General features: G+C 33.8%; 1 protein-coding gene across 5 annotated transcripts in view; it reads left to right on the top strand.

Annotated features, from left to right (window-relative positions):
* The window catches only part of SENP6 (SUMO specific peptidase 6), a 111,894-nt gene extending 91,990 nt beyond the window's left edge, over positions 1–19,904 (top strand). For 4 of the 5 annotated variants that reach the window (XM_039245781.1, XM_039245780.1, XM_039245783.1 and 1 more), the window contains 8 exons: positions 2,308–2,430; positions 3,610–3,702; positions 6,795–7,222; positions 13,104–13,207; positions 14,732–14,820; positions 16,698–16,766; positions 16,866–17,016; positions 18,833–19,904. In XM_039245781.1, the coding sequence (XP_039101712.1) occupies positions 2,308–2,430; positions 3,610–3,702; positions 6,795–7,222; positions 13,104–13,207; positions 14,732–14,820; positions 16,698–16,766; positions 16,866–17,016; positions 18,833–19,042 (1,267 nt within the window). In that variant the 3' untranslated portion in view covers positions 19,043–19,904. The remainder of the gene's footprint in view (positions 1–2,307; positions 2,431–3,609; positions 3,703–6,794; positions 7,223–13,103; positions 13,208–14,731; positions 14,821–16,697; positions 16,767–16,865; positions 17,017–18,832) is intronic. The other variant, XM_039245782.1, reaches the window with a different exon arrangement.
* Positions 19,905–20,369: the final 465 nt, after the last annotated feature.

Genomic DNA, 20,369 nt, shown 5'->3' with positions numbered 1-20,369 from the left:
ATAGAGCCTACTTTAAAAAAATAAATTATAAAAATAAAAATCACTAAAAAAATGAGACATCGGTCTTCTAACTAATCTTTAGTTCTAATATGTGTATGTAAAAAAATCCCGAGAATTATATATAGTCAGAGAAATACGGATATATATCAATCAGATCAGAAAGACAAAACTAGGTACTTTAATTAAAAAGCATAGATTTATTTACACATGAAGTAGAGCATCAGTTTTTATCTTTCCTTTCTTAAGTTGAATTATGTCTTTATTCGTTTTAATTTTACAAAGTAGCCATTAGTTTGGGGTAGTAAAAGCTGTCTGGTTCATCCATTGTGGTATAGGTCCTACATTCAGATCTAGTGCAGGGCATGTTCTGGTTTAGAAGTTTATGTCCTTTTCATTAGAACTTGAGCTTAAAGAAAATGTTCAAATATTATGATAAAAGTGACCAGTCTTAAAGATGTGTCCTTGGGATATTTGCTGTTTCTGTGTAAGATTTTACAAGCCTTTCAGATGCTTTTCATATTAATAAAATGAATATGGTCATAAGCTTGAATTTGCATTGCTTCTGTGAGGGAGAAGAACATTATCAATCATAATTTCTTTTTATAATATTAAGGATCATCACTATTTGTTTTGATATAGACCTATAGAAAAAACAACCAAGCAAGGAAAAATTAGAACCCACGTAAGATCACTTTTAAAAGTCACTAACACAATTTCACTTTTGTATGGCTTCTTTCTAATTTTTTTTTATTAAAATGTTTTATTTATTTTTGAGAGAGAGAGAGAGAGAGCGTGAGCAGGGGAGGGTCAGAGAAAGAGGGAGACACAGAATCTGAAACAGGCTCCAGGCTCTGAGCTAGCTGTCAGCCCAGAGCCCAACGTGGGGCTCGAACCCACAAACCATGAGATCATGACCTGAGCTGAAGTCAGATGCTTAACCGACTGAGCCACCCAGGTGCCCCACTTCTTTCTAATTTTTTCTGTCTTTTTAAAAAGTAGTCTATGGTTGGGTCTTCATGTTTTATTAACTGAACTATTTAAAACAGAATAAACGTTTCATAAAGATTAACAGCTTTATTGAGATATAGTGCACATACCTTTATAATGTTCACTCATTTAAAATATATATTCAGGGGATGCCTGGGTGGCTCAGTTGGTGGAATGTCTGACTTTGACTCAGATCATGATCTCATGGTTCTTGGCTTCGAGCCCCACATCAGGCTCTGTGCTCACAGCTTAGAGCCTGGAGCCTGCTTTAGATTCTGTGTCTTTCTTTGTCTCCCTCTCTGCCCCTCCCCTGCTTGTACTCCGTCACTCAAAAATAAACAAACATTTAAAAAAATTGTTTTAATAAATAAATATATATATGTGTGTGTGTGTATATATATATTATTAACTGAACTATTTAATAAAAACAGAATAAACGTTTCATAAAGATTAACACCTTTATTGAGGTATAGTGCACATACCTTTGTAATGTGTGTATATATACACACACACATATATATTCGGGGGTGCTTCGCTGACTCAGTTGGAAGAGTGTATGACCCTTGATCTTAGGGTTGTGAGTTTGAACCCCACGTTGGGTGTAGAGATTACTAAAACAATTTAAAAAATATTTAAAATATATATTCACCGGTTTAGTATATTGACAGTTGTATAACCATCATAATCAATACTGGAACATTTTCATCCCTCAGAAGAACCCCAGTACCCATTAGCATTGAGTCCTCATTTCCCTCCAATCCTACCCCCAGCAGTAGGCAACCACCTGTCTCCTCCCTGTCTCTGTGAGTTTGCATATTCTGAAAATATCATATACATGTAATCATGCAATATGTGGTCCTTTGAGACTAGTGTTGTTCACTTAGCATAATGTTTTCAAGGCTATTCCATGTTACAGCATGTATTAGTACTTCATTTTTTTTATTACTAAATAATATTCCACTGTGTGTGTGTGTGTGTGTGTGTGTGTGTGTGTATACACACACTTTATTTTTCTGTTCTTTAGTTGAGCATTTTTGTCATTTCCACTTTTTGGCTATCATAAATGTTACTATGAATGTTCACGAATGTGCACTTGTTTTAAAAAATCAGATCTTGCAAATCATAGTTTTATTCTCAAATATCACTTCATTCCTTGAAAATAGTCTATTAATCATTGTCTAGACTATGAAGTAAACTTGGCTAATAAATTCTTTTAGTTGTAAGAAATAGAGATGGTGGTGTCTAAATAGATACTTGATCACTGTTTGTTTCTGATATAAACTGTTAAATTCATTATATTTATTTGTTTTAATAAAATAGATATTTGGTGCTTGAAAAACTGAAGAAAGAAGAAGCTGACCGAATTCATATATTCAGTTCTTTTTTCTATAAACGCCTTAATCAGAGAGAAAGAAGAAATCTACATGAAACAACTAATCTATCGTAAGTCAAGCTCTGAAAATATTTAACAGATCTTTAGTAAGTCTCTAAAGTTTAATTTAATAAAAAAGTACTTAATTTATATAGAGGCAATGTCTTTTAATTGTCAGCAAAATTAATATAATTAATAATACTCTAAAGCTTTAAGAATACTTGGAATTCATTAAAGGTTTTTGGTCCAATATCTAAATCATTATTTCCCAAATATGCCTTATAGTTAAAAAAAAAAAATTACTTGGATGCCTATTTAATACAGAGGGCTTTGTTTTACCATAGATGTTCCATTCATAATATTTAAGAGAGCAACCTGTGAATCTATACTTTTTTTTAGAGTAATCTTTTTTTTTTTTTTAATGTTTATTTATTTGAGAGAGAAAGAAGGAGAGAAAGAATCCTAAACACTAAGAGTGCAGAGCCCAGCATGAGGCCCAGTCTCATTAACGGTGAGATCATGACTAAAGGTGAAATCAAGAGTCAGACACTCAACCGACTGAGCCACCCAGACACTCCAAATCTATACTTTTAATAAGTTATTTGGATAATTCTGCTCAGACAAGTTAAGGAAATACTTTTCTATATATTAAGCTCCAGTCCATTTGTTTATAATTCCTTTCCACATAGTGATTGCATCCAGCTCTAACATGTTCTGATAATTAGTGAAAAGATATATTCAGAGTGCCCTAAGTTCTGTCAAATCTCTTAGATTTGACAAATTAGCCTGTCAAATTATGGCTGCTGTGCATAATAATATTTCATACTGTTTCAGTGATTTCCTAATTTTACATCTTGAGAGTTGATGAGAGTGATTGGTTTGACCAATGTTCATAGTCTATTTTATTTCATGTATTGTAATGCTCACTTTTCCTGCTCTCTTCTCTTCAGGTCATGGTCTGATACACTTCTCAATATAGTTGCTACTATGTAGTAATATAAGTGGTAGCACTGGTTTACTTAGTACTACCAGGAATTAAATAATTCTTGCAGATTCAATAATGGGCAGTTTGACATCTTCTTGGGTCCATCTGAGATGTTCTGTTTTCTTTTCCCAGCTTGTTGAAATCATCTTATACAACTATTTTATTTGTTAACGTCTTAGCCTTCATAATTTATAAATGTCTGCATATAAGCTGAAGCACTAGAAACATTTCAACAGCTTGATAGTTTTATCTCTTGTCTTAACAGAATACAGCAAAAGCGACATGGGAGAGTAAAAACATGGACGCGGCATGTAGATATTTTTGAGAAGGATTTTATTTTTGTACCCCTTAATGAAGCGTGAGTAAGAATTATCTTTATGCAAATATGAAGGTTATTTTTAGAAAATGTGTTTATGAGGTGAAGAGTTTATTCATTTTAAACTTTCTTAAATTTGTTGTATACGTCTATATTATACTGCTTATTTTATGAAAATGCAGTTTTCCAGTGAATCATTTAAGACATATTTTATAAACACTGGCAAGAAATTTTTCTAATGTTAAAATGGTTTTATTCTTCAGTGTAGAATAGTGTCATTTTTAAAAAGTGGTGCTTGTGGTCTACCAAACATCCTATGAAAAGTCTTCCTTATAGAGAGTAATGACTAGGTCACATAGAAGATTTTGGATCTTTAGTTTAAAAACCACTTTGGCTCTTAACCAAATAAAGAAAAGATGACTAGATTTATGTCATTTACTCAATTTGAAAACCATGCTGACTTACTTGAAGCTGTTTTCTAAATAAATGGAGGTGGTTAAATATTTTATGTTATTCTTCCACAAGTGACCAGAGAGGCATTGAATTAGAGAATCCGAGTATAGACTTGAGTGTTTTTATATTTCATGTTTTTGTTTTCCTATGCCTTCCAACCAAAAACCCTTAGGAACGCACCTGTGGTTAGGCAGCTTGGGTTTGTTAGTTGCGTCAAGGAAGAACACACACCATGGGCAACCATGGAGCCTCTAAGTAAAAGTGCAGCCTATGACGGAATTTGAGCCTTGGTTTGGTCACTTTGGGAAAGGTGTAAGGAAGCAGTTGTTTGCATGGGTAAAGAAGTGGCATTTACCCATTTAGCAAAAACGAGGAATATTCGGTATTCATATGGTTATGTTGTGACCTAGTTGTCTCTTAGACAAATTGAGAAATGGCCTTGTTTTGTCTCGATTTATTACAACTGCGGAGTAAATTTGTCTGAGGTTGATATTCAGTAAGATTGTTTATGTCTAATAAGCCTGAGTGTGCCAGACTAGCTTTTGAATGTGTTCTCTTTTTTCCTCACTATGAAAAACAACTTCACTCAGTAGTATAATGAAATTCTACTTACTTAAAACCATATATTAATCATGAGACCTATCGTTTCTCATGAGTGCAGCCACAGATAGGTAGGCTAGGTTAAAGGACTGCTTATGACTATAAAGCCTAACTTCTTCAGAGCTGTATGTTTAAGTCAAACATAGTATCATAATTTAAAACCAAGTTTAAAACTAATTCTTAATCTCTTCATTAACCTCAAAAATAAGATTTCTTGACAATAAAATGTGAACTGCCTGCCCCGGTGAAAGGGAAGGTATACATAGTAGTAAACTGTTTGTCAGAAATGAATTATAAAGATTTAAAATAGAAATATAGTTTAGGGTACATACTTTAGCAATAGAGGCACATTCCTCTTAGTATATCTGATGTGGATTGAAGCTCTCATCAGTGTTTCCAGCTATCTTGGTGGAAGATGGAGCATGAATAAAGATGTAGAGTCAGTAAAGGACTTTGCAAAAGAACTGTGCCATTTGTAGATGGAAGAATAGCCTCCAAGTCACGAGGGTTCATTTTGTCTTACTGTTTTTGTTTTTGAAGAGGTACAGACACAAATATTTATGTTCACTAATTATTTTAGACAGGCTGGTATGTATTTTGCTATCTGTTTTGTTTTTAATTTTCCTCGTGGTGGTAGTTTCTTTAAAAGTTTGTAAGTCAATTCATTTTAAGTGGAATTACTTGTTCTAGCTTCTCCCGCTGGTGATAATGTAGCTGCTATTAAAAGGGATCAAAAAGCAAAATCATGTCTTTTAGAGGTTGAAAATGACCTCAGATGTGTCTGATTCAACTTTATCCTTCAGCTAGGTGAAGAAAGAATTTTTCTTAGTTTTTAGGTGTACAACAGAAAATTTATGGTTTTAACATATTGTCACACCTAAGAAATGTTAAAAACTGTGATAGACTTAGGTTCTATCTTGAGGATGAGAAATAATGTATTATACCATATTTTTAAAACATTCTTTTTACATTTAACTTTTCTGACATTGAGATGAGACTTACAGTCAACTATGTCTTGGAGTTAAGAAGGGGAGAAGGATGGTGTGTTGCTCTTTCTACTACCCCAGCACAATTTAAGTCCCTAGGATGGATACTAAGGATTAATACTTAAAAACAGGAGAGAAGCATTTCTCCATCTGGCCTTTATAATACTACGGATACAGCCAGACTCTGTCACCCTTTTATTTATGCAATCTGATGGAGAGACATTGTTTCTTAATATTACCTTGGGGGAATTTAACATTTTGTAAAAATGAGAATATAGAATAACTTTTGTTCATGTCCACTTAGCAAATACCTATTTAACACCCTACTATATGACAAACACTGTACTCAACTAATAAGTTAATTGACACCTATAGCACATAGCATATAGCACTGTCCAGCAAATAGTAAGTTAATGAAATTACTTGTTAGATTAATGAATATTAGCCAGTGTTAGCTGTGTAGCTTTTTACTCATGGTTTTCAACCTATTATTGGAAACTGTGATACCTGAATCAATGATAACTGAATTCAACTAGTTTATATACATTTCAATATAGTATAAGACAAAGAATTATTTAATATTTTCAACATTAAGCAGTTCCTAATCTTATTCTTAAGAAAAACAGACATGCTAAGTGTTTTTAAAAGCTACATATGTGCAATATTTAGAAATATTCAAAATTATACAGTTTAATTAGACTTCTGAAAACATTTTAATCTTGAATCTAGTTTTCTATCCTTTGACATAAATAAGGCAAGAAAAAGGTAAATGGAAATGGTGAATTACAGTGATCAAATTTATATTTTGTTAAATTGCCTAAAAATAAGAATGAGCTTTTCATTCAAAACAGTGAAGATTCAAAGGATTGTTTGCAAAAGTGAATGCAGGCTACATAATTCTAAAAAAAAAAAAAAAATTTTTTTTTTTTAGTAGACATTGTAGTCTATTAATGATCATATAAACATGAGAATTTTAAAAATTGAGCATTTGATATGTTTCAAAGCCTTTAGAAAGAATATTTGAACTGATACTTTTTGCCAAATATAATAGGCTCTTCTAATAATATATTCAGTAGTTTCATTTGTTTTTTACAGTGCACACTGGTTTTTGGCTGTTGTTTGTTTCCCTGGTTTGGAAAAACCAAAGTATGAACCTAATCCTCATTACCATGAAAATACAGTCATGCAAAAATGTTCAACTGTAGAGGACAGTTGTATTTCTTCTCCTTCAGCCAGTGAAATGGACAGTTCACAAAATTCCTCTGCCAAGCCTGTAATTAAGAAGATGCTAAACAAAAAACATTGCGTAGCTGGAATTGATTCAGGTGCTGAACAGGAAGAAAGTGACCCTCATTCTCGGAGAAACATAGGCAGTGTGAAATGTAGTCTGAAAAAAATAAATCATACTGCAAGTGAAAGTGAAGAATCGAATAAAGGAGAATCCACATGCCAGAAAGTTGTTGATGGGACTAAAAGTGAAAATGGCCTACAGAATGAATATTTAAGTTCTATGCACCATACAGGTATGTTTCTGAATATTTTGAAAGAATCAAAGAATTCAGAATAAACTGGATTTTTTATACATAGTATTAAGATCTTAGGGAACACTTCTTTTTTTATATACATGTTTATTGACATGACTGCTTATAATAACATTTGCCCATTTTATAACTATAGCCCAGTGAGCTTTGATAAATATGTACAGTCATGTAATCTCTATAGCAATCAAGATTTATTTATTTTTTTAAATCTTTTAATGTTTATTTTTGAGAGGGAGAGAGAGACCGAGTATAAGCCGGAGAGGGGCAGAGAGAGGGAGACACAGAATCTGAAACAGACTCCAGGCTCCATGTTGTCAGCACAGAGCCCAGTGCAGGGCTTGAACTCACGAACCGCAAGATCGTGACCTGAGCTGAAGTCAAGTGCTTAACTGACTGAGCCACCCTGATGCCCCACAATCAAGATATAGAACTTTTCCATCGCTCTAAAAAATTTTCCCTTGTGGCTTTCCACACCTTATAGAAAGTTTAAAAATTTTACTACAGGGTCTACATTTTTTCATTTATAACAACTTGGTTTTATTCTTATTTCATAGGAAATTTACTGTATTTCGCAGAAATAGTAATTGGACAGTCTTAGGTCTTTCAGGTGAATTAGTTCATTTTTAATTTAGAGATGGAATAGTAAGAGTCAGAAATTAAAGCTTTCCCCTCCAAAATAGTTGTTACATTCAAATTAAAGGTTAGTTCCTTATTCCTCACTCTATCCTTCATGGGTTTTAGTGGGAAGAACACTGCTCCAATTTCTGCTTTTTTATTTCCTTCTGTTCAATCGATTTTTTCCCTTGAATCGGTTCTGTATTTCTTGCACTTGTTAGAGAAATCTAAAGTTTCTCTTCTAATACTTAAACTTCATATCAAGTCAGTTGTTTTCATTTTCTCTCCAACTCAAAAGTAAACTAGTCTACTTCATAAAATCCATAATATGCTAATGAGATTTGCCTTGCTTACTAAACTGTGAATAAATTTAATACATTTTCTTTGAAGGAAAAAAGTTAGGATAAGACATAGAAGAAATTATATGAATTCAGAAAGAACCTATCAAAAATCAAGAATGCTGAACATAGTATTGGTACTTTTACCACCTTATTTTGGTAACTCAGAAAGCTGTTTCTGAGTTTTATAAGAATATTTTTTATTTGTTTGACATATTTGCTACTTAGTAAAAAAAAATAAAAGAGGCAATGAATAGTCATATTAAAGATTAATTACTGGGGCACCTGGGTGGTTCAGTTAAGTGTCCAACTTCGGCTCAGGTTATGATCTCACGGTTTGTGAGTTCAGGCCCCACATCGGGCTCTTTGCTGAGCCTAGAGCCTGCTTTGAAATCTCTTTCTCTCTCTCTGTCTCTCTCTGTCTCTGTCTCTCTCTCTGTCTCTCTCTCTCTCTTTCTCTGCCCCTGCCCCTGCCCTGCTCCTGCTCTTTCTCTCAAAAAAATAAACATTAAAAAATATTTTAAGATTAATTAACCATTTTGGCACTCTGAAAACTAAGCCTTCAAAGCAGTGTGTAGTTTCTTGCCAGTTAGCACATGAGACGGTGATAGAGATCATTAGACATAAGAGTAATGTAGACCACAACCACAGTGAGATACTTCCTCATATCATACTAGTATAGTGTGGCTACAATCAAAAAGTCAGATATTAACAAGTATGGGTGAGGATATGAAGAAATCAGAACCCCTCATGTTACTAGTGGAAGTATAAATTGGTGCAGCTGCTTGTTTTTGAAGACAGTTTGATAGTTCCTTAAAAAATGAAATGTAGGGCACCTGGGTGGTCGGTTAAGTGACCAACTCTTGATTTCAGTTCAGGTCATGAGTGGTTCCTGAGTTTGAGCCCCTCATCGGGCTTTGTTCCTACAGTGCAGAGCCTGCTTGGGATTCTCTCCTCCCTCTCTCTGTCCCTATCCTGCTCTCTCTCTCTCACAAAATAAAGTTTAATTAAACGTAGAGTTAACATATGACCCAGCAATTTCACTCCTCCTACATATATATCCTAGAAAAATAAAAGCACACAAAAACTTGGGCACGAATGTTCATAGAAACTTTATAGTAGCCAAAATGCAGAAGCAACCTAAATGTTCATCCACTGACAAATGGATAGTCAATTAGTGATATATCTATCCAATGGAATGTTATTAGATCATAAAAAGGAATACTGCTACGTGCTACAACATAGATGAGTCTTGAAAGTATTGTGAAAGTAGTCACAAAAGACCACATGTTATATGATTCCATTTGTATGAAATCTCCCAAACAGGAAAAGCTATGGAGTAGATTAGTGGCTGCTTAGGGCTAGTGTGGTGTGGCTGAAGAGTACAGTGTTTCTTACTGAGATTTTAAAATTTTCTCTGATGATAGTTGTACATATGTGTAAATATATCAAAAACAACTGAATTGTACACTTATTTTTTTGAGAGATTGCATGCGTACGAGTGGGGGAGGGGCAGAAAGAGAGGCTTGAACCCACAAACCATGAGATCGTGGCCTGAGCTGAAACCAAGTGTTGGACTCTGACTGAGCCACCCAGGTACCCCCTGAATTGTACACTTTAAATGGGTGAATTGTATGATACTTGAATTATATCTCCATAGAACTATTTTCTTTAAAGTTCTCTGTTGATCAGTAATCTTATACACTGTAATGTGAATTCAAATGAGAAATGAATTAAAGTTTGAGCACCTTGGTTTCTTTGGGTTTGGTTAAGCATCTGACTTTTGGTTTCAGCTCAGGTCATTATCTCAGGATTCATTAATTCGAGACCCACATCAAGCTCTGTGCTGACAGTGTGGAGCCTGCTTGGGATTCTCTGCCTCCCTCCTTCCCTCCTTCCCTCCCTCTCTTTCTCTCTCCTGCTCTCTCTCTCCCTCTCTGCCCCTCCCCTGCCGCTTTCTCAAAAACTAAATAAATACACTTTAAAAAATGAATTAAAGTTCATGATTTAAAAGCAATGGGACAAAACCTAGGGCTTCATATATATATATATATGAAGGGTATATATATATATATACCCCAGAAATTCCTGGTAGCCCTTTCCTTCAAATTTTCTAGCCAAGTAGTATCCAGTTAAATTTAAGTAAATATCCTCACAAATCCTAGTGGAGATCAAAGTATAGAATCATCTGTTTGCCTTTCTAGCCCCCCACCCCTTTTTTAAACTATGGTTTGTGTATTTGTTTTGTTTTTGGTATGTGTGTAGCTGCATCAACTATATCTTCCTTAGGGGAAATTAATTTACATTTATTGGGTGTGATACCTTGATATTTTCTCTTCTTTTCAGTGCTTGCCTTAATCCAATGATGATAGTATCCCATGGTTTGAAAAATGGTGCTCTAGAGTGAGTCTGTGCATTTCTGTGCTTTTCTCGGATGTTTCCGAGGGATCACTCACACAAAAGTACATTAAGTAAGAGTGCTCTCTAGAGGTGCTTCTACTACCTCAGAGAGGTTGGTTATATAGTCTGTTCTATATCAAATGGCATGTTAAAACTTAGGATAAGAGCTTTTAACAATTTTAGTGATTATGATTAATATTTCAATACTGATTTCCAATTTGGTCTGGGAATATAATTGACAAGATTTAAATGAGGCATGTAGGTAGTTTTAATGGAGGGTTTGTTTTTTTTTTTTAAGTTTATTTATTTATTTTGAAAGAGAGAGCATGAGCAGGGAACTCAGGCTCATGACCTGAGCTGAGATCAAGAGTCCAACACTTGACTGAGTCAGCCACCCAGGCATCCCCGTTTTAATACAGTTTTAACCATCAAACACACATAGTCAAAAGTATTGACTTCTGATGTCAGATATACACTGTCGTAAATAAGTGGGAATTGTATCTGATCACAGAAATTAGGTTAAGGTCAATTGTAGGAAAATAACGTGTAGTATCAGTGCTTTAATTTGCTGGTTTTTCAGTAGGACACCATATGAAATGTTGTTTTGCTCTGGTACATGAAAAATGTATATGTTTTAAACTCTAGAATCTCACTTGGCATCTTCAGATGATCTCACTATTTGAGAAGCTCTCAGGAACTGGGACTGATTTAAAGAACAGCTGGTTGAGTTATCACCTCTGAGTTTATGCCAGAACATTTGTTTATTGAATGAAAGAATTAACTACAGTATTTAAATTCTTTTCCTCCATTTTTAATGCACATGTTTTTAACTTGTGTAAGGTTTATATTTATATAACACAGCTTCTGTAGAATTGGCTGCTAGAGTAACTTAATTATAATTGATCATGAATTGCCTGAGGATTTGGACAGATTTTATTTGAATATAGATATTTTAGCTTCAATCATAAAAATACATATGTTTGAAAAACAATTGAAAGGTTATTTTTCATAGAACAAAATGATTTACATAGTGTTTTATTATTTATTATAAGTAGTATGTTTCCAATCACAGCATCCTATCCTAACATGATTATTTTCATATGTGTATTTTCTTTTATTATTTGTCCAAAAACAAGCCTATTTTACTTCATTCTATTAATTTTTATTTTTTATTTTAATTTTTTAAAAGCTTATTTATTTTGGAGAGAGGGAAAGAGCAGAGCAGGGGCAGAGAGAGAGGAGACCAAGAATCCCAAGCAGACTCTATGCTGTCAGCAGAGAATCCAATGCAGGACTTGAACTCACCAACTGTGAGGTCATGACCTGAGCCAAAGACAAGAGTTAGATTCTTAACCAACTGAACTACTCAGAGGCCCCATTAATCATTTTATTTTATTTTTTTAATTTTTTTAATTTTTTTTTAATGTTTTATTCATTTCTAGGAGAGAGAGAGAGACAGCGTGAGCAGGGGAGGGTCAGAGAGAGAGGGAGTCACAGACCGAAACAGGCTCCAGGCTCTGAGCTGGCAGTCAGCACAGAGCCCGACGCGGGGCTCGAACCCACGAACCGCAAGATCATGACCTAAGCAAAAGTCGGACGCTTAACCGACTAAGCCACCCAGGCGCCCCAATCATTTTATTTTTTAATCTATAAAACATTTTTCATATTTTTTAATTTTAAAAATGTATTTTATGTTCTACAGTTTGCTATTTCTGGTTTTGGGCAGTAAGTTATTTTCAGATTATTGTAGCTTCTGTTACTAAAGATAACCACCATACCTAGTACAAAAATGTTTTACACATGTATATATCTGTATACATATTTAAATATACATATACTTAATAATATAATTGATACCTAGTTTTAAATTTAATGAATTTTCAAGTCCGAGTTGTAGAAGTAACTTTGTAATTGACATGTCAATCCAGGGTGGTTGTTTGTTTCTTTGTTTGTTTATTTAATGTTCATTTTAAGAGAGTGAGAGTGCAAGCAAGAGAGGGGCAGAGAGGGAGACGGAATCCCAAGCAGGCTCTGCACTGTCAACTCAGAGCCCAAGGTGGGCTCGATCTCACAAACTATGATATCATGATGTGAACTAATATCAAGAATTAGACACTCAACCAGCTGAGCCACCCAGGTGTCCCTCAGTCCAGGATTTTATTAACAGTAAGTTATATTTGTGAGGGGTACCTAGGTGGCTTAATCTGACACTAGATTTTGGCTCAGGTCATGATCTTCTGATTTGTGAGATCAAGCCCTGTGTCAGGCTCTGCGCTGAACAGAACAAAGCCTGCTTGGGATTCTCTCTTTCTCTCTCTCTCTCTCTCTCTCTCTCTCTCTCTCTCTCTCTCAAAAATAAACTTTTTAAAAAGTAAGTTACATTTGTGATATTACATGTTAATTCAGATTTCACATCTATATTTACTATACAATTAGCATTAATTTTAACATATACTGTAAGTTACATGAATGTCCTTATAAAAATTATGTAATGTTTCTTATTGATATAGATGGTTTAAGCAAAATTAGACTAAACTATAGTGATGAATCAGCAGAAGGCAGTAAAATGCTTGAAGATGAACTCATCGACTTCTCAGAAGATCAGGATAACCAGGTAAAACCTAATGCTTGGCTAAAAGGTCCAATATTTTATCTAATTAAATTTTTCTTTGGAGTCCTACAGGCAATTTCTTCAACCAGTAACTCATGCCTTCTGAATTTGGGTCTCATCTCAAAGCACAAACTGAATTTTTAATTTAGAAGTTGCCACATTAAATGTATTAATGTTGTTTTGTATTATTTTCTTTTAGGGTTTTTGTTGTAGTTTTGGCTATCCATTTAATATAAAAGGGATTCTCCCACCTGAACCCAGCCAGCAGCCCACTAACCCTACAATCCCTTTTTCTTCCTCTTTTAAAGCATTTGTGGGTCATACCTAACCTTTGGTGTAACTTGTTCGAGAGGCAAATGTTTAGATACTTGATTATGTGGTACATGAGCACAGCAAAATTATATTAATTTTTCCATTTTTCCACTGATTCTTTTTCTTTCTTCTAATTTAATGTGTAGGTATCATGGCAGGAGCATATAGTATTTAGTTAAAACTAACTTAGGTCAGTTCTCATATTTCCTTAGTTTCATTTGCTACAATAAATTTTATTTACACCAAGAATAAAATCTATTTTTGAAAATATTTTATGGAAGAAAAGTTTGTAAGAATCCTACAGCATTTCATTTCTTTAATTCTTTGACCTTTCTTTAGTTGTTAGGATAAACTTTGAGTTTATCTTGTGTAGTGAAGACAGCTCTGTACTGTACCATTTGTCCTTTTTGTTTAATCTTCATGTTAACAAAAGCCATTTTTTGATGCCCCTTGCTCTACAATATATGTCCAAGGAATACAGTTTTTCTCTGCAACTTATACAGGCACATTGTAGGTATTACATTAAAAGCTTACAAAGAGCACTGTTCATATGCCTCTTTGTTTGTAACATTTATGTGAACTAGCTCATCTATGTATTATTTTTATGATTATTATTATCATTTCCAGTGTTATTTATAAGGTTGCCAGAAGCTTTCTAAAGAATAGAAAAAGTCTTGTTTTATATTCAAGATAATCTACAGAAAAAGACACAGTGTCACTAAGTTTTCTCTCAAGTGAAGTGGATATATGATTTTGTCAAGGAGTTGTTTCCAAAAACCCTTTAAATATTTCTGATTTGAGAAAATTACTTATGTAAAAGAATAATAAATATAAGTCATTCATATTCCTATTGTGAAATGGTCATCTTGGCCAACAAACAAGTTTTGTAGAAATCTCTAAAATCAGAGCAGTAGTCTTTGACTAAAGAAGAATGAGTCATATATTTTCAGTAATTAAAATTTTATTTTACATTGAATAAATAGACGTAACAATTTTTCATGGACTTCTGATCAGTAATTTCTTTTCATTAAAATGTCAGTGTTGTGTCATTAGAGAATTAGAACTGATTAACCGCATTTTCTCATGTCTGATCACTTATATGGAAAAGAATTTACATATTTACTACAAAGATTTTTATCATCAGTAATGCTATTTTTTGAGGTTATTAATTATTTAGATTATATAATTTCAATACTAACGGGATGTCTTTTATAGGATGATAGCAGTGATGATGGATTCCTTGCCGATGACAACTGCAATTCAGAAATAGGACAGTGGCATTTAAAGCCTACCATCTGTAAACAGTAAGCATTAACTTTATATCTTACAAACTGTGTGATATATTTTATTTACATACCCTCATAGAATAAAACATAACTGGACAGTTTTTATTTAAACAAGTACTTAAAAGTCACAAAGCCTTTCAAGATGGGTGAGGAGAATTGGTAACCAGGGCTCAAGTTGGGCAGAATGGATAATCCTTTCAGTTCTGTGTCCATTTTCTATTTGTATACGCACACACATTCCCAGAGAGAGCTACTATTCCTTTTGGATATATATTGATTTGGAGCAAAAAAAGGACAAAGGACTGTCATTTAAATTCAAACCAGTAACTTTAGAATTGGAGTTTACAGTGGTACCATAGCTACTATGTGAAGACTGTGGAGTGACTCAAGGCAGTCCTTAGGGACATGATTCAAGATGGGAAGCCCAAATGAGAGTGAATCTGTTCGGTTTTCAAAAGTACGTGTTTTTGGGACACCTGAGTGGCTCAATCGGTTGAGCGTCCGACTTCGGCTCAGGTCATGATCTCACAGTTTGTGGGTTCGAGCCCCTCATCAGGCTCTGTGCTGACAGCTAGCTCAGAGCCTGGAACCTGCTTCAGATTATGTGTCTCTCCCTCTGTGACCCTCCTCTGCTGACAGTGTCTCTCTCTCTCTCTCAGAAATAAATAAAAAACATTTAAAAAAAATTTTTTTAAAAACATGTTCTGGGGCACCTGGTTGGCTTAGACTGTAGAACATGTGACTCGATCTCAGGGTCATGAGTTCAGCCCCATGATGGGTGTAGAGCTTGCTTAAAAAAAAAAAAAGTACATGTTATGAGGTCTTTTCAGGGTCTATGAATAACTTAATTGATGAGGTATTACCTATTTTTAGACTCTATCTCTTTTGACTTTTTTAAGAAAATGTTGGGTGAAACTCCATTAACAGCTTTTGAAACTCAAACTTCACTTATGAATGAAAATGTAGGGAGCTAGAGCAATTAAGCGATCTGCCTCAAATCCCACAGAATTTTAGGCAAGAAGAATCCAGATCTTTAAACATTCCAAGACTTTTTGTACTATATTAGTCTTCCTCACTTGGGTTTACAACAATATTTCAAAGGTTGTGTGTTACTCATATTGAGTGTTCTAAAGTAGAACCTTACACTGATTTTTACACTGGATCCTAAATCTTACACTGGATTCTTAATTGGATTCAAAAAACACTGGATTCTAAACTAATTCCCTTTTATTTTATTTTTCCCTATTTTTAAATAATGTCTATACTCCGTGTGAGGCTTGAACTCAAAACCTTAAGTTCAAGAGTTGCATGCTCCACTAGCTAGGCCAACCAGGGACTCCTAAACTAACTCTTCTGTGTGATGATTACCTGTTTTGTTATCTATAATAGGTTTTGGTTAAAAATGGGATTATTTGGGGGCATCTGGCTGGCTCAGTTGGAAGAATGTGCAACTATTGATCTTGGAGCTGTGGGTTTGAGCCTCACGTTGGGTATAGAGATTACTAACAAATATTAATGAACTTTTAAGAAATGGATTTATTTCTACTTTGCTTGGTCCTACTTTTGGTAATTTGGAATTTGGGGATATTCAAATTTTCAGAATTATTTTGCCTTTTTACTAAATTTTGAATTCTTTTAAGGAACTAACTATGGAACTTCAGTGAAATATATTCATAATAAGATATGGTTCAGTTAATATTCTACAATTTGGTATTTAGTATAGCCATGGATATTTAAATATTATTGGGATATGTATATCTGTAAGATTTATTTTTTATCCAAATTTTACTGAGTCAAGGGACTTGTGAGTGTTTTAAATTCTATTGTTAATGCTCATCTTTTTATGCCTTTTTTAACATTATAAAGTGATAACATTTGGTCGTTTCACCCTGCAGACCTTGTATCCTGCTGATGGACTCACTTAGAGGCCCTTCTCGATCGAATGTTGTAAAAATTCTAAGAGAGTAAGTTCAAAATCATCACTTGTACTTTGTATTCTGGTGGGAATGAGGGACTGTGTATACTTATATATGTATATTCTTACTGTATGTGCATTATTGCAGGTATTTAGAGGTGGAATGGGAAGTTAAAAAAGGAAGCAAAAGAAGTTTTTCCAAAGATGTTATGAAAGGCTCTAATCCAAAAGTACCCCAGCAAAACAACTTCAGTGATTGTGGTGTATATGTATTACAGTATGTAGAGAGCTTTTTTGAGGTGGGTTTCAGTATGTTGGATCTGATATAATAAATAATAAAATACTGTATAGTGGACCCTTAGACAACATGCGCTTGAACTGCATGGGTCTGCTTATTCACAGATTTTTTTTTTTTTAATATAGTACAGTACTATAAATAAATGTATTCTCTTCCTTATGATTTTTGTAACATTTTCTTTTCTCTAGCTTACTTCATGTAAGAAAATCGTAATATAATACATATACAAAATTTGTGTTAATTGAGTATGTTATCAGTAAAGCTTTCGGTCAATAGTAGGCTGTTGGTAGGTAAGTTTTTCGGGAGTCAAAAGTTGTATGTGGATTTTGGACTCAATAGGGCCAGCACCCTGAATCCCCACATTGTTCAAGGGTCAACTGTTTTTGACCTTACATCAATGTTAAAAACATTAATAAGGAAATACTTTAAATAATTTGAAAACTATCATTTCAAAAATTTGTCCCAAGTTGGAGAGTTTTTAAAGAATAAAAAGACTACTTGTACTTCATGAAATCCAAGGTTTGTTGACTTCATTCCTCATAACTGACCAACTTTCCCTCTCCACTGGCTCTTTCCACCTTAAGACTTTTACCCTCTTTTCTCCCCTTTACGGATATATTTATGGAGAAGTAGTTATACGTTCACTGTCTTCATTTCCACAAATCCTACTCATTTCTCAAATCTTTGTAATCTGGCTTTACTCTTGCCCTTACATTGAAATTGTTCCCAACCTCCCCATACCATTTGATACTGCGGGCCATTCCTTTTTCATAATGCTTTCTTCCTTTGACTTCAGAGGTACAATACCATGGACACCTCTCTTAGATATCCTTTATAATTCTCTTGACTCCATCCTTGTCCTCATCTATCATCCAGTATAGCACTCAGTCCTGTGAAATGTATCACTTAATGTCACATCTGTTCAATCCCTATTCCTGCTGCCACTTTCTAAGTCCAGTATATTGGCATCACTATTCTGAACCACAACACCAGTCTCTAAGCCTGCTGCCTTTTATTTTTCACGGTTGTTTTCCAGAAACTAGAGTCTTAATCATTTTATGCATGTGAAAGATGAAAATCCTTCATGTGTTCTAGCCTCATTTCCTACCATGCTTACTCCAGCATTCTGTGTCATTCAGTTTCTTATATTGTGCCATGTTCTTTCTTGCCTCTAGGCTTGGTACCTAGGTCCCTACATGGGATACTCTTCCCAGTTGCTTCTTTCATTCTTCATTGGACCAGCTTCTACTCATTCTTCAGGTTTCAGCTTAAATATTACTTCCTGGAATTACATTAAGCCCCCAGACATGGATTTTCATAGGACTTTCTGCTTCTACTGTCATAACACTTGTCGTGTACATTGTTTTAATTGTTGAGTTCTCTGTCTGTCTAGACTACAATCAGCAAACCATTTATAAAAGGGCCAAGTAGTAAATATTTTCAGCTCTGTGGCCATGCAGTTTGTACGCCTACTCGCAGTTCAGCTATCGTGTCCTGAGAGCATCCACAGACAACATGTAAATGAGTTGGTGTGGCTGTTTCTCAATAAGGCTTTGTTTACAAAAACAGGCCGTAGGCAGAATTTGGCTCACTAGCTGTAGTTTGCTGACCTCTAATCTAGACTACAAGATCTATAGGCAGAAACTGTCTCATTATCTCCAGTGCCTAGCACAATATCTGGCCTGAGATAGGTAATGAGTACATACTTATTAAATGAATTTACTGATTATCCATTTTTAACTCTATAATGCTTTTGTGATTGAAATTAAAATATTTATTATGGTTTTCTAATGTGCATTTAATATTTTTATTTCCAGAATCCAATTCTCAATTTTGAACTACCCATGAATTTGGCAAACTGGTTTCCTCCCCCAAGAATGAGAACAAAAAGAGAAGAAATCCGAAACATAATTCTGAAGCTTCAGGAAGATCAGAGCAAAGAAAAAAAGAAGCATAAGGACACTTTTTCAGCAGAAACATCTTTAGGTGAAGGAGCAGAACAATATGTCAATAGCATCTCAGACTGACCCATTTTTGATGCTTGTCAGTGTTGCCTTCAGAAACTGAGTGACTTTCAACTTTGGGTATAGACAGTAAAGAACTGAAGTGCTCACTTACTCAGAGTGATCTGGAAATGTTAATGCTTGTATAAATGTCATATAATTAATTTCCAATGGAGTATGTATTAAGTAAAAGTTTGTAAATATGTTAATGAGGCCAATTTTTCCAGCATTTATAATTATTTTTTTCACTTGTTAGGAAGCTTTTGTTATGTATTTTCTGTTAATAGTACTTGAAACTGCAACTTCTCAACACAAAATAAATAAAAAGAAAATATTTATAGGAGGAAATGATTAATTTGATATTCTTTAGTGAACTTGTATTAAATTCCTTAGTGGGTGTGACATTTCATGGGAATATTTAAGTATCTATGATAATCCTTTGACCTGCATTTGTTCTAAAATATCTTGAAATATGAAAATATGATTAAATATAAGGCATTTTGAACAAGAAAGACATCTTCATATGCTTGTATAGTGGAAAAAAAATAACAGCTTTTTAATTCATACACTCCCTTGTGTTCTGAGAACCCCAAAAATGTAATAAATATTTATAATTTTACACCAATATTTAAGAAGCAGTATTAAGAGAAATTCAAAGAATAATAACCTTGAATTATACTTCTAAATTATAATTATACTTTATCATATCTTATTGTCAAGTACATTTCTGAAGACATCAAAGACTCAGGTTAAAACTATTTTGGTAAGTGCAGCTTAAATTTCAACTATCCCATGTTACCATTCTATATTATAGGTTAAAGTATGCTACAATCTATGTGATATAGTTAATAAACATTTTTAATCTGTGTGAACACAGAAATTTAAATAGGAATTTACTATTTTTTGTAATGGCTTTTGCTATTTTTTCATTGCTCATTTTGTTCTCGTTATTTTGATAAACAAAATATCAGACTTCTGTGCTTGAGTTTTTTAGTGTAAATTATTTTTACATGTAAAAGTACTGTCTTTAAACCAATTTCATAATGCAGAAAAAATCTTCTACCTTGAATTCTCCTTTACAAATACTAAAGTGTGATGGTTTTGATGACAGAATTACAACTCATCTAGGCATTGTGCACATACCTGTTGAAACTATTATTTTCCAATGAAATGTTATACATTTCTTTCAAATTAACTTTGAGACTTGAAATATATATTTTAAAAGTTATTTTTTGTTAAATAATGAATTTTAAAATACACTTATAACAAAAGTAGTTGAGAATAAAATGAAGGCCATTTTTATCATCAGCAATTCTTTTTTAACCTGGCCAAATAATGGCAATTGTGAACA

Source organism: Hyaena hyaena, unplaced genomic scaffold, assembly GCF_003009895.1.
Source record: "Hyaena hyaena isolate Hyena2069 unplaced genomic scaffold, ASM300989v1 scaffold_270, whole genome shotgun sequence".
NCBI classification, from domain to species: Eukaryota; Metazoa; Chordata; class Mammalia; order Carnivora; family Hyaenidae; genus Hyaena; species Hyaena hyaena.
Note: the sequence above shows the minus strand (reverse complement) of the source record. Positions and strands in the feature narration are given on the sequence as shown.